The sequence below is a fragment of the Lactuca sativa genome, chromosome 6, assembly GCF_002870075.4.
Source record: "Lactuca sativa cultivar Salinas chromosome 6, Lsat_Salinas_v11, whole genome shotgun sequence".
Classification (NCBI taxonomy): domain Eukaryota; kingdom Viridiplantae; phylum Streptophyta; class Magnoliopsida; order Asterales; family Asteraceae; genus Lactuca; species Lactuca sativa.
Genome location: NC_056628.2, coordinates 25,960,828 through 25,976,164, shown reverse-complemented (window position 1 = coordinate 25,976,164; position 15,337 = coordinate 25,960,828). Strand labels below are relative to the sequence as shown.

At 31.4% G+C, this 15,337-nt stretch overlaps 1 protein-coding gene across 1 annotated transcript; it reads left to right on the top strand.

The window, feature by feature from the left end:
* The first annotated feature begins 2,051 nt into the window (after positions 1-2,051).
* LOC111895216 (leucine-rich repeat extensin-like protein 6) lies at positions 2,052-3,020 on the top strand. The gene has a single exon (XM_023891318.3). The coding sequence runs from the start codon at positions 2,139-2,141 to the stop codon at positions 2,649-2,651; it is 513 nt and encodes a 170-aa protein (XP_023747086.1). The 5' UTR covers positions 2,052-2,138; the 3' UTR covers positions 2,652-3,020.
* Positions 3,021-15,337: the final 12,317 nt, after the last annotated feature.

Sequence of the window (15,337 nt, the reverse complement as noted above, 5' to 3'; positions counted from 1 at the left end):
ACTTCGGAATTGTTTTTTATGAAATACGTTGTCGTTTTTGTGACATTTTATGTTTTGCAGTGGGCCACTGAGAAATTATGCATGCTATTGTGAGTATTCGTTGTTTTGTGCTTTTGGTTTCGCAGGAGGTAGAGACATAACACGGGCACCATACGAGTCACATATCCAGTTTCAATGGCTCACTTTTATCGCATTATGATATGGGTAACTCAGTAATTCAATGAATCTTTTAGTACTTATATATGCTATTTAACATGTATGTTTTTAAACTTATTATCTTCTACATTAAAGGCACATTGAACTACACTTTACATTTTATTCCTATTTTTTTTTTTTTCGACTTACTGCTTACATTAACGTTACCCGGTGTATCTGTCTTTTTTTCACGACAATTAATATTTAGATAGAAATTAAATATTCTTCTATGTTTTGTTTCTATTTTTCTTCTTATCTATTTAAGATGATGACAATTATAAAAATTTAACATCTCAATCAAACTTAAATTAAATTTAATGACAGTTGTCACCATCCAAAATAGGTAAGAAGATAATAGAAACAAAAAATATAGCAAGCTACTATCTCCTGATCTAGTTTCGAAGCCGAATATCAAGTAGTTGAAGATGTCATTACCGCAATCAATTGGATATGTATGGGGAAGTGATTCGTACACAACAGTTTTTTGTCATAAACAACAATTTATACATTATAGAGTTATACAATACAACACTTTAAAGCACAAATTGCTGTATACGGAGAAAAAGTGTTATGTACAAATCAGTTCCCATATGTAAGTAATATCCTCCTTGAAGTTCCCTAAATATTTAGCCAATTATCAATCAAATCACGTATTATTTTCCATCCTTTTATAATTACGTCAAAATGGTTTTTCAATAGAAAAACATATGATTGATGTATTTATTTATTTAATTATAATTATAAAAAAAATAAAAAATAAAAAAAGTTGATAAGATATTTGACTTTTCTAAATACTACAAAAAGAACCAAATTTACTCACTTGACCGTTAAATATGTTGACTATTAAATTACATTTTGCGCTCCTCTTCTATTTTATTTCTTAATACCAATATTTAATTATTAGTACACCTAATTGCCTCTTACTTGGATCAAAATGATCTCTTATATCGCTCTTACATGTTCACTGTCGAATTACATTTTGATCACTCTTGTACACTTAATTCTCTTGTATCGAAACTAATCTTATTGTTTGTATATTTCTTTAACATAACACTATTTTAACAAAAGTAAATAAATAACTTGAATAATAAAACAAAATGTTTTTTTTATTTATTTATCAAAACTAGTCAAACCTGGCAGGTGAAAGTCATAAATTCCCTCGATTAAAGTTTTGACGAGAACCTCATCCTTCTTAATAAATGAAGGTTTTTTTTGTCACTTGTCACATTCTCCTTCATTTTGACACATATTATTTTTCTAAGATTTTTATAATTGTTATTTTCCACTTGTCATTTTTTAAGGGTTTCATATTTCTTAAAATAAATTTTCAATAAATTATAATGGGTTATATATATGTAAGGTTATCATTATATTAATTTGAAAATATATTATCATAAATGCTCCAAATGATTTGATTTCTTTCATAAATTCTCCAAAAGATTACATTTTATATGGAAAAACATTATTTTATAAAATATTTAATGTTTATATATTTTCATATTAAATTTTTATTTTTAATAAACTCGCGTAATACGCGGGTCTCACACCTAGTTATAGATAAACAAAAACACAAGCTATTTTCAAAAATAATTAGAACAATATTTGTAAAACTAACTAGTTATATAATAGTTGTGTTAGCTGTTAGCTGAAGTTAAAAAATGTACATAAGTTCTAACATCTCAAGTTAGATACGTATCTCTCTATAACAAGTCATTAATTTTTTTTTATATAACTTTTAAGTTGAATAAAAGATTATAAAACTATTTATTATGTCGGGCAACACATTAATGCATTTACATATTTATTTTAATTTTAAATGACAAATAAAAGATGGTAATCTAGTAGTGCACTTGTTTAATGTTCAATACCCCTCAATCATAAGAACTCCCATATCACTCCTTCTCTCTCTCTCTCTCTCTCTCTCTCTCTCTCTCTATGTAACAATGGTGGTCAAGAATCAGAAAGTCAACACTTTGATCTTCATTTTCATCACATCTAACTTCTTGTTTGCAGCTCAATCGAACTCATGGATTGGTTCCAAATACCAAATCGAATGTACAATGTGTGCTGCCTGTGATAATCCATGCAGCCCACCCACCTTCTCTCCACCACCACCGCCACCACCGTCGCCTTCCCCACCACCACCGTCCATTCCCAAACCCTCTCCACCGACATCAATCGACTGTCCTCCACCGCCTGCTTCCCCTAGCTCCGGTGGAAGTGGTGGTGGAAGTGGCTACTACTACCCACCTCCACCAAACTCCGATCAGGGTCCTTACTACACCTACCCACCACCGTACAGCAATTACCCGACACCAGGACCACCCAACCCAATTATGCCATACTTCCCTTACTACTATTACAGCCCTCCACCACCTGGACCTTCCGCCGCCGTCTCACTTCCCGGTGCCACCACCCTGTTCTTACTCAGCTTCATTTTACTCTTCTTCTTTTAGTTTTATGAAATTATATATATATTCAAGTGAAGAATAAAGTGTCAAGAGTTCACAGATCTACAAAAAGATTACGCAAGATTCGAGATTGATGAATTCCCAGAAATACCCATCAAGGTTTCATCAATTTACAGATGAATTCGTGATCGCACTACACCAGGAATCTTGATGATGAATGATGATGGCTGAAAGTGGAAAAGCACTATTTTGCTGTGAAGTAATCTGTAAATTCTTGACATCTTATGTCTTCTTTTTAGTAATGTTACTGTCTGTTTAGCTTTACTTTACATAGTATATTAGTAGTAATTAATTAAATGATAATCATCAATTATTGTTACATTTCAATCTATACCCTTTGTTTTACTTGATGAATTTATTGGTTATTGCATATATATTTAATTATGGCCTTGTGGGATTTTAGTTTTCGTGGTTTCAATCATGTAGTCAAAATTATTTGGCAGATTCTAGAAATTGTTTTAATGCGTGTTGGTGATTGAGCTAATTAAAATTAGATTAATTACTCATATCATTACCTTTCCAGATCAAATGCTAAAGTTTTGCACCACATGTACATATTACGTTTGTGATTGTGCTTCTATTTGATTATTTTTTACTCATGGAAAATTCTATGCACATGCATACATATATAAAATATATATTAATATAGATGCATACATCTCAAGATGTCATCATACATAAGACTTCATTTCAAATTCAAAGTCCATTGAACATCATGGTTCAGAATTCTTAGCATAATTATACTTTCTTAATCTAGAAAAATGCAATTTTTTTTTTGTTAACATATGATTTAATAATAATAATAATAATAATAAACATAAAGCATATCTAAATAACAATAATATATATAAAACAAAAATTGTCCACCGAAAGCAAAGTTGATGATATCGGGTGCTATGACACATTGTATATTTATAGCATATTGAAAAGTCCTCCAAAATATTCCATATATTATGGCTTTTGTCTTTTGATCTTGTGTATTCCTTATCTTTTCCGTATCATATAATGGGCGTGTTTATTTTATAAAATCAACTTTTTGACCACGATACGATATGTTAATTGTAATTACGTACAAACATGGTATTAAATATTACAATTAAAAGGTCATAAGAATTGTGTATTGCTAATAGTATGAACCAACTTATGTATCATATGCGGATCGAGTTCAAGTGACATTTTGAGTATATACCGGGTGTGGGTCCCTTCGCATAACCAAAGATATGTTTGTGATGTTTAGCATCATCAAACATTTTAGGTAATTCTGATTTATGTGAATACCCAAAGGGACTTAAGTTATGTTTGAATACGAGTGAAGTATAGAATGCACCCAATTTGTCTTTCGAGGGGGAGGAGTTGAAGCTACATCTATGGAGGTGTACTATTTGAGAAGGCTATGGAAGACTTCAAAAGATTCAATGAAAAGGCACATTAATGCTTAAGTCATTTTCCCCCAAAAGTGGGTTATATCTCATTTTTTGGTAATAATATTATTCCCTACTCAATTTAGGTATTATAGTATGTCATCGCAATATATACTTTCTTCCATAAGAAGAAAAGTTTATGATGTTTATTTGAACAAGTTGTGTGAGGTTTTATATTCCAAGTTAATTAATGGAAGTGACAAACCAATAATCACTTGTTTTGGAGTTCATTAGAGAGTATTTAATGAAGAGAATATGAAATGTTTAGAAGGTGATAGGTAGATCCTAAGGTTCTTAACCCTTACTTCCACAAAGTTAATGGAAGAAATTTTTAAAGAAGCGGCTGAACTCATGAGCATTTTCAGTGGAAATAGTAAGTATCAAGTAATTAGTCCATGGATGGATTAATGTGTTGTCAACTTGAAGGATATTACATGTTCTTGAAGGAAATTGGACATTTCTGGTATAACCTGCAAGCATGTACTTTCTTCCATGTGGAGCAAGATAGAGAATAAGGGAAAATATCGTGATCATGAGGATTGGGTACATAAGTGCTAATGGCTTGGATGGAAATGTAAAATTCAAGGTTGTTCACATAAATAGAGAAAACGTATAGCCTATGTCAACTTATCTAACAACATTACTTTTCCCAAAACATCAACTAATAATTGATTTGTAATGGTTTACACTTATTACCTTTCTTTAAATTTATAGGTGGGTAGACAAAATAAGAAGAAGGGAAAAAATGATGAAGATAAGGTAGCAACCACGGTATGAGCCTCGGCAAGACCTAACAGTTATATGTAGCAAGTGCTAAATTTTAAGGCATAACACAAGGAGTTACAAAGGTCAAGTTGGACTAGATAAAGTTGGAAGGGGAAACAAGAAAGTTCCAGGAAAACGACATGCATATTAGATAAACTTATGTTGGTTAAATGGTTGTTTGACTTAGATTGTGTAAGTATTAAACAATATCATGTTTTTTGGTTGTCATGATTAGTGGTTGTTACTGAAAGAATAATTGATAAGCAGAAAAATATAAACACGAGAATGAAATGAATAATCTCTTGTTGTAATACAGAAAATTACCCAAAACTGGTTACAATCTTTCCTCTCTTGCTCTCTCTGATCATTTAAACCTACATGTTTCGATGTCTATATATAGCAGATAATAGCAACCTAGTTTGTATCTAACTAGAATACTAACTTGCTATATATAAAGCATGCTTGCTCCCTAAACAACCAATTTGCTTAAACCCTAATGATCATGTTAGGTTTCCATGTTGCCCAAGGAATGTTCCCTTCCTACACCTCGTCATTTCTGGAAGGGGTAAAACTTGAAATTATAATAATCACCCCTTAATTTCTGAATGGAAAAATTGAGAGGTCTTCAACTCCTAACATCTTGTGCATTTCAATGAACTTTATCTTAGTTAACGCCTTTGTCAAAATGCCATCTCTTTGTTCCTTTCCGTTAATGGAATTTGAGAGGTATTCAACTCTAGCATCTTGCACATTTCAACGAACTTTATCTTAGCTAACGCCTTTTTTTTCAAAATTCCAGTTCTTTGTTCCTTTCTATTGACATGCTCGACTATGATCTCCTTATCTTTAACTCGTTCTCGTATGTAGTGAAAACGAGATTTGATGTGCTTACTCCGGCCATGAAAAATTGGGATTCCGATTAAAGCAATTGTTGATGTGTTGTGAACTTTAACTATCACTTCTTATACTTGAGAACTAGTTATTTCTCTCAAAAGATCTCGTAACCAAACTGCTTGCCCGCTTGCTGTAGATGTAGCCATATACTCAGCTTCACAGGAGGATAACGCCATTGTTTCTTTCTTTTGAGAGGATCACATGATTGGTGAGTTACCAAAGTAGAATACATGTCCGATGATATTTCTTCCATCATCTTGATCAGTATTGTGAATGTTATCACAATATCCAATTAGTCTTACAAGATTATTGCGTCTGTGACAAATCCTCTATCCGATAGTACCTTTTACATAGCGTAATATTTTTTTATAACCTTCATTTCTTTGGAGTTTGCATATAATGACATGTAATGCCAACTGAGTAAGCTAAATCAGCCTGTGTTTGAAGTAAGTATCTCAATCTACCTACCAATCTTCGACATTGTAACATCCAAAAAATTATAAATAAATTTTTGTTCATAAAATAGATTAACCAATTAAACATTTTCTTAAAAAAACCATTGAGTGATATTTGTTTAATTAAAACCATACATTATCATAGATAAGTTTACAAAACCCCAGAAACGAATATCTTTGATGCGTGTGCACAGTCCCACCGAGCTCTTATCATGAACGACATGCAAAATCTATAATCCATAAATGTAAGCATAAAGCTTATTGAGTTCCGAATATACCACATATTCCACCATACATACAATGCATCCATACAAAGTCAGTGGCTATAGCGCCTATCTATTAACATACATACAACATAAATATTAGTACAGAACGTGTGAATGTTATGGTTCTTCCACAGTCTTACAATCACTCATTGATGTAGTCCTCCTGTAGTCTTAATTTTTATGGTCACGTACGGTTGCCATGGTCCTCCCATGGTCCTTTTTCCATGGTCCTCCAATGGTCTTTCATACAAGTGTCATGGTCCTCCCATGGTCTTTCATACAAATGTCATGGTCCTCCCATGATCTTTCATGCAATTGGAAGGGGCCAAATCTTGGTCTTTCATATAATTCATAAAGTCGTATGTGGTTAGAGATCAAATAGACATTCGAATAGATGATCCACCCGAGAAAAAACAATCAGACAAGAACATTGCAATAAGGCCTTAAACCAAGAGTTCTCAGGTTATCCAAATTAAACTACACAGAACCAATGTTATCGTTACCACATAATCATGTAACATAAACACATAACACCACTGTTTCTTGCTTTTGAGAGCATCACATGATTGGTGAGTTACCAATGTATAATACATGCCCAGTGATACTTCTTCCATCATCTTGATCAATGTTATGAATGCTATCACAGTATCCAACTAGTCTTACAAGATTATTGAGACTATAAAAAATCCCCTATCCGATAGTAGCTTTTACATACCATAATATTTGTTTTATAGCCTTCATGTAACGCTTGTTTCCGGTATCTTTTATCTCTCAAACATTTTAGTGTTTTGGATTGGGACTTTATGAGTTGGTGAGCTGCAACTCGTCGAGTAGGGATTATTTTGGACGTGGAATGAAGAGTCTACTCGACGAGTTGGAGGGACCAACTCGACGAGTGCAAAGGAAAACCGTAATTTTTCCGGGTTTTACACCCTATATAAAGAACTTATGTATCATTGTGGCCTCCCTCATCGTCCCCTTACCATAGAAAACCCTAATCTCCCCATTGTGTGAGTGTGTGAGCTTGGACGTCATTTTGGGTGCTCTTTTGAAAGGAAACTTGAAGGTTTAGGAGCTTGGATCAAGAAGAAGGTTGTAGATCCGTCATCTACTCTATGTTAGCAACAATTTAGAGGTAAAAAGTCCTTTCCATCGCACCCATAGCCACAAAGGTAAACCGATGGTATCCAACACCTTTTGTCGCAGTGTTTCATCCTCAATCAATTTATAGTAGATAATTATAATTAATGATTCCCGATAACCACTTTGAACTTCACACACAATCTCATAGCACATTTACAATACATAACCATAATCAATGATTCTTGCTAACATACTCAAATGTGATTTTAAAGTAAATTTAAGTACTAGTTTACTTCAAGTTAAATGAAATCCTAAAGGATTGAAGATAAAACATTAAATATTTGAAGTGGATGATTTAAATAGATTTTTTAAAACTTGTTCTATTTGAACACTGAATGCTTGAAGTATTTTGTTAATATAAATTGTTGCAATTTTGTTTAATTTTAGTTTCATTTATCATAAATATGTATTTATGTTTGGTTGTTATCGGATAAAAATTGGTTGGATATTCAATAACCATTCAAAAAATTTAATGGATAAAAATTATCAATTCCAACACCCAGTTAGACCAATCAATTATAAATTGAATTTGATCAGTTGATAAAATCTAACATTCTGGATGACTGGATTGGATCGGTTCCATTAAAATTATTGGATTTGAATCAGAGGACTCCCCTACAAAACCTCATTCCTTGGTTTAGACTATTCCATTGGGCTACAAAAATTATGAGGCTTTCATGTGAAAAGAAAACAATGTCGACTGTTTTTGCAAAATAAATTAGGAAGAAAGTAAACCTAAGGTAGACAGAACAATAAAAATACTATAATAATCTTGTGTGAGGGGAACGTGAGCATGCCTGCCTAACGTCTAAAATTAAACGGAGTCAATCAAAATAACCAAGCACGTAACGTTTAGAAACCATAAGCACAACGATATAGTGTTTTTTATAATTTTCTTCAATGTGATAAGTTTTACAATCACAAAATAAACACTAAGTTTGAAGTACTCGTTGTGAAATTTACTATTTATCGTTAGAGAAATCAAATATCATTTTTTTTTAGGAAAATGACACAACTGCCCTACAAAAATTCTAGGGTTTACCCGTTGAGTCCCTAAAGTTTTTGTCGGACTTTATGGGTCTCTAAACTAGGATATGATATGCTCTTTTGATCCCTGTCAACCTGTAATAGCCGGTTCAGTGACCTTTTAGACCAAAAAAACTCACATTATATCCCTATAAATCCAAAAAAATAAGTTCGGGGATCAATCCGTAAAAAAAAAAAAAACTTTCCTTTACTTCTAAAGCTGATTCACACTCAATTCGTATTGATCCCCGAACTTATTTTTTTGGCTTTATAAGGGCACAATGTCTGTTTTTTTGGTCTATAAGGTCACCGAACCGGCTATTACAGGTTGACAGGGACTAAAAAAGCATGTCATATCTTAGTTTAGAGACCCATAAAGTCCGATAAAAACTGTAGGGACTCAACGGATAAACCCTAGAAACTTCATAAGGCATTTGTGTCATTTTTCCTTTTTTTTTCCTGTTATCTTCTTACATACTTAAGATTGTTACATTTGTCATATTTAATAAAATTAATAATTTTTATTAAATTTGTCATAATTTAAAAGTAGTAAGAGGATAAGTAGAAAGAAGAAATAAAATGATATTTTAATTTTTCTCACCGTTATGATAATTTTTAAAATTTCCCTCATATTGACATTTAAAAAAAAAATCTCTCTCAAACTAAGACTTTATTTTCGCATTACTAAGCTCCTTTTTACGGTGAAAATGGTTTTTGAAGAAACATACATGTAAAAGAAATTCATAAAATGCTTTTTAGAAAGAAGAAAAAAATTATGATTTCCACAAACAGTTTTGCATTATGAATTACATTTTTGTAGTAAAAGAACAAAATTTTCCCATTATATAAAATATGGTTTTTGATATTTTCTTTTGGCACTGACCAAACAAACAGCCTACTATGCATAAATAGTAAATTTGTAGTGCAGTTTGGGGAAATTGATGACAATTTTGAACATAAGGATAGTTTTAAGCTATTTGTGAGAAATTTTAAGCCACAGTGGATATATTTGTCTTTTTCTTTATAGAGTAAATTACACGAATGGTCCTTATGGTTTTGGATAATTTACACGCTTGGTCCCTAACTTATTTTTTTAACTCGGAAGGTCCTTATTGTTTGTTTTTGTTATACGCTTGGTCCCTATAATTTGTTTTTGTTACGCGCTTGGTCCCTATCTTACCTAAAAAGACTATTATTTAAATATGGAAAAATAGTGAGGTAAGTAAGGTAAGGTGAGGGGGTGGGGTTGGGGTGTGTGTTTATTTAAAGAAATTAGAAACTCAAGGGCAAAATAGTCTTTTTAGGTAAGAAAGGGACCAAGCGCGTAACAAAAACAAACAGTAGGGACCTTTCGAGTTAAAAAATTAAGTTAGGGACCAAACGTGCAAATTACCCTAAACCATAGGGACCATTCGTGTAATTTACTCTTCTTTATATGATTCAACATAAACATTTTTTATGGCCTAACAATTGGTGGAAGATACAATAAATACTCCCGTTGGAGTGACCCGAGTTCGAATCTCATTGAGTGCAACGTGGTTCGGAATAAGCCACTTATAACCCAATCCCCAAAGTTGATGGTATTCCTTCCTCAAAACCTCAAAAGATATCATGGTGTTGTTAGTGGTCGGTGGACAAACCAATTTTTCTATGTGTTTAAACATAAAAAATCGATTGCACAAAAGAAACTCGATGTTGTTTTGTTTGTTTAGTGAAATATTATATCCAATGTTTCAAAAATCATGTCTTTAATTGAATCAGGCAAACAAGTAACCAGTTCCCAGTTTGACCACCAGATCAACTAAGTTTCTAGAATTTTCAGTGTTTGTTTTTATTTTCCTACTACATAGAAAAACTTATCGAATATAAAATACAAAGTTTTTTATTTTTATTTGTAATTTTGATGGTTTACAAAATTAGTCAAAATGAACATTAAAAAACCAAATCAAATATTATCTGATTATCTGATATTCAAAAGGTTTTTATATTCACTTTCTAGAATTGCATTTAATAGATCTCGAACAAGTTATCCAACTTAATCGGTTCAGTTTACAAGAAAGATAAACGACAATGTGTTTTTATCCAATTTAACGGGTTTGTTTTGGCTCGAAAATAGACATAAAACGATTACTAGTTGTATCAGGATTTTGGGTCTTAATGATTAGCCCTTGTTTAAGTTATTTTTTTGTATGAGAAATTAAAAATCCTCCTACATTTTATTTCTACTATCCTTCTATTCATATTAAATGGTGACAAGTAGATTAAAATATTATCAATTTCATTAAATATGTCATTAAATATGAGACATGTCATCATTTGATATGATAGAAAGATAAATAAAAATAAAATATATGAATATATTTAATTTCTATTTGTGTATTTAGCAAGGTTAAGAAAACCTGGATAATATGCTAAAAGTTAGAGGTGCACATCGACATGGTTTTATTCAATCTGGGTATTTTAAAAATCTTGTTTGTACGTATCTATAAATAGTGCAATCGGTTTTTCTGTTTTGGTAAAATCCAAGTCGATTTTATCCAGTTTTGGAAGCAAAATATCCAATCATATATAACCGGCTTCGGATTGGTTAGAAACCGGTATTTAAAATCTGCTCGAAAATTCTATATTTCTCATTTTTTTCGTATTTTGCTGACCTTTATTTTATTGTTATATTTTAAATTTTAATATAATTTTCATGATTGAGGAAACAGTTCTATGAGAAAAACAGAATTTTTATACTTTGAATTCAGTTGTTTTGTTATACAACACCGGTAGAATACCCGCTTTTAAAAATCCGTTCCGGTTTGTATATAATATACCCATCAAATTAGTTTAATTTATTATGGGCCAAATAAAACCAACTTTGGTGGGCTGGGCCTAGTTTCCAAATAATTAACAAAATTATCTCAGCGACGGCCCACGAGAGTTTCATTGGATATTTCATGATTATATAAATTGGTTTTATTATACAAAATGCACTAAATATGTTCATGACATAGCAATAGCATCTAGCATCATTACCCTTATTTAACAAATCAATTCAAATATTTAGCTCATAACATAGCATTTAAAATCTTTTAACTAAAACTAAAAACAAAAAATAAAAAATAATAATAATAAATAATAAAAAAATAAAAAATCAACAACGCATCTAATCAACTCATGCATCGTATGCATCACTGTCCTTTGCAACAATTACCCTTTTGCGCCTACGGATTCTTGCATTGTCAATGGAAGACCATTGTTAATTTTAATACCTTAAGGTTTCCAAAGCTCGGATCTTTGTCAAACACGAACTTATTCTCATCAAACCTATAGCATATACAGAAAACATGAATGAATCAAAGAAAGAAACACTAATAGATCTTTACACAGTAAGAACGATTGATTCCAAAAAAGTATATACACACACTAACAATAGTCGATTCTAAATATTTTGTCCCACAGCAACATAGAACAAAAAATAGAAAAGCCTAAAGAAAATAGGGAAAATATTTTGAACCACAAGATTTTAAATTAGTTCTTGTCGTAATTCAGTATCATGTGATAGAAAAAAAAAGTATTTTTAACATAAAATTCACCACAGTAATCATCGAAAGCAAGCCAAAAAGGTTGCGCACAATCCTAAAACTTTGGGTAATTTAACACTCAAGGGACGAAAAGTGTTACCAAAGGTAATTTTATGAGCAAAATGGTCATGTTACATGAATTTACCACCGGGTGAGCATTTAGACTTGTGGTCCACGATATTTTTTGAAGTTTTTCCGGTCCAAGAGCTAGTACAGTCCGGTCTAAGGTCCACAATATTCGCTGAAACTTTTCCGGTCCAAAAGCTGATACGGTCCGATTCAGTCTGGTCCAGTCCAAATGCTCATCCCAACACCACAAGGACAAAAAATTCACCTCTGATTCGAATCTTATTCACTCCTCTTTAGCTTTGTTTCGCGATTTCTTCCATTCTCACACTCCTTGAATCCAAGACCACAAACAAGATTTGTATTATTATATGTACACTCTAATTTTGAACTTGAAAACTTACCCAAAAAAAATACTTTCAACTCAATAAAAATTATCGAGTAAAAACCAAATATGAATTAAAGTCATATCAAAGTAGAAAATTATAAATTTATTTTGTAATAATCCAGGAAGACCATTATTTACATTTTTTTTTTCAAAACATCAATATATTTACTTTGGGCCAACTTAAAAAGTTATCATAGTTATTTTGAGAAAGATAGCATACTTAAATGTGATCGATTACTATTAAGGTACACATGAACAGCAATCTTATGCCATATTTGAATAAATATCGCAAACTTTTTTAACTAAACCATCCTCATTTTTCCAGAACTTAGACCAAAATCTGTTAAATTCAATGGACACATCTATAAGACGGAATTTTTAGAATAATAATAATAATAATAATAATAATAATAATAATAATAATAATAATAATAAACTCCCAAATTCATTGAAATTCAGCATAATCAATATGTAACCTAAATAAAAAAATTTGCATCCAATAGAAATCACAATTGCAAAACAAAGAATCGAATTGAGATGAATTCAAATTAGGAGAACCCAAATTTAAAATCATACCATAACTTTAGTACAAATGGGGAAATCAATATTTGCATCAAAGATGTAAAAGAGGCTTCTTAAACGAAATTTCAAAAATCAAGTAAATCTAGCCAAAGAAAGTTCACTACAAACCACATATGTCGCATATTTATCATCCGGTTGTTTGGATCCAAACAACCTGTAGTCCTGTACATAGAAAATGTACATAGAAAATGAGAAAAACAAAAATCAAATTGAAATTATTTTATGTCGAACTTGGTTGATTAGTACATAGAAATTTCTTGAATGGGTGGAAAAAGTCTACTAAACAGTCAGCATATAGTCATCAATTCCGAGAAATTTGATTTTAGTTCACTTGGAATTTGCAGAAAAGGAAATTAGAATTGACTTAAAGCCCTAACTGAATTAAAAATGACCGATTTCAGTTCGAATTTACAGAAAAAGAAAGTAGAAATTAGAAATTTGATTTTGACTTAAAGCCCTGATTGTCAATTCAATTTCAAATCAACAACCATAAAACTTCATAGCAAAGAAGAAGAAAAAATTATTCGATAGCATACAAAAATGTGATTCTCGCTAAACCACCTGTAAGTTGAGTTATGTTTACCGTACTTTAAGTATAACTTATGTTTAAGTTCATTATCTTTATTATGAACCTATAAACAAGATTTATCAGTGATTCTAAGTCGTTATATTGATTGACCTACATACGGTGATAATGTCTAGGCTGGATTTACTGAGGTGTTTAAAATGGGATTTCCAAACAGTATATTTTGTATACCAAATGGAACATACCTCCGGTATGATCCTACCTGAGTGTTCCTTACTTGATAAATCTTGAAGTAAACTTTGAATTAATGATGAATCTAGACTAATAATTACTCGCAATAAATATCATACTACGACTTAGTGATAATGATATTAGGTTACGTCAAAGGAAAAGACAGTTTCTAGCAGCGAAGTGTTGTCCGAGTTTTGAGTCATCACTTTAACAAGTGAGTGCATATCCCTTTCATAAACATTATTTTAATACAAGTATTAATTAAAGTACTAAATATATGTTTATGTGTAATATATTTGATATTGCATGAAATACGTATTAAGAGCATATCTCATAATATATGATGATTTAGAACTTACAGAATAAACCTAAATTAATTAAAATGAATATCGGGTAGTATCTCCTTATGAGCATGGGTGAGATATACACGGATGGTAGAACTTTAAAATTTGTCATTGATCAGAGAGCATGGATTAGACATAGTCATTCGTCCTTAGTCCGAGAGTATGGAGAGGCATAGTCATCTGTCATTAATCTCAGAGCATGGATTAGGCATAGTCATTCGTCCCTAGTCTAAGAGTATGGATTGGGCAATAGTCATTTTCCATTGATCCGAGAGCATGGACTAGACGTAGTCGTTCATACCAGATCTGAGAGTATAAATAAGGTAAAGCCGTTCATTTTAGATTTGAGAGTATGGATAATGTCGTTGCGATGATCGACAGGGTGGGGTATTAGAATATTAGAATATTTCACTAAAAGAATTTGGTCTCACAGTCTCACAAAATTATGTTCGTCTCAAATGAACTCTTACCGATATATATATATATATATATATATATATATATATGTGTGTGTGTGTGTGTGTGTGTGTATGTGTGTGTGTGTGTGTATATATATATATATATATATATATATATATATATATATATATATATATATATATATATATATATAGAGAGAGAGAGAGAGAGAGCTAGGGTCAAATGTGGATTGACATCTTTTATGCAGACATGTGGACAGTGCTATTCTGTGAGAATAACAAAGAAAGTATGTTTTTTCATAATATGAATACATTCAATCTTACAAAACTATTGTCATTATCATACATTCTCACTAATTATACCGTCTATAAGGTTCTTATAGATTTTTTTATTATTATTCTCATTCTGTCAGAATGTTGTCGGAATGTTTATTGAGTCGTATTCTGTAAGAATAAAAATGAGTGAAAAATGATGCATGAGAACAAAAATGAATAAGAATTAGTGAGAATGTATGAAAATGTCAATAGTTTTGTGAGATTGAACACATTTACATTACTAAACAACTTATTATATTA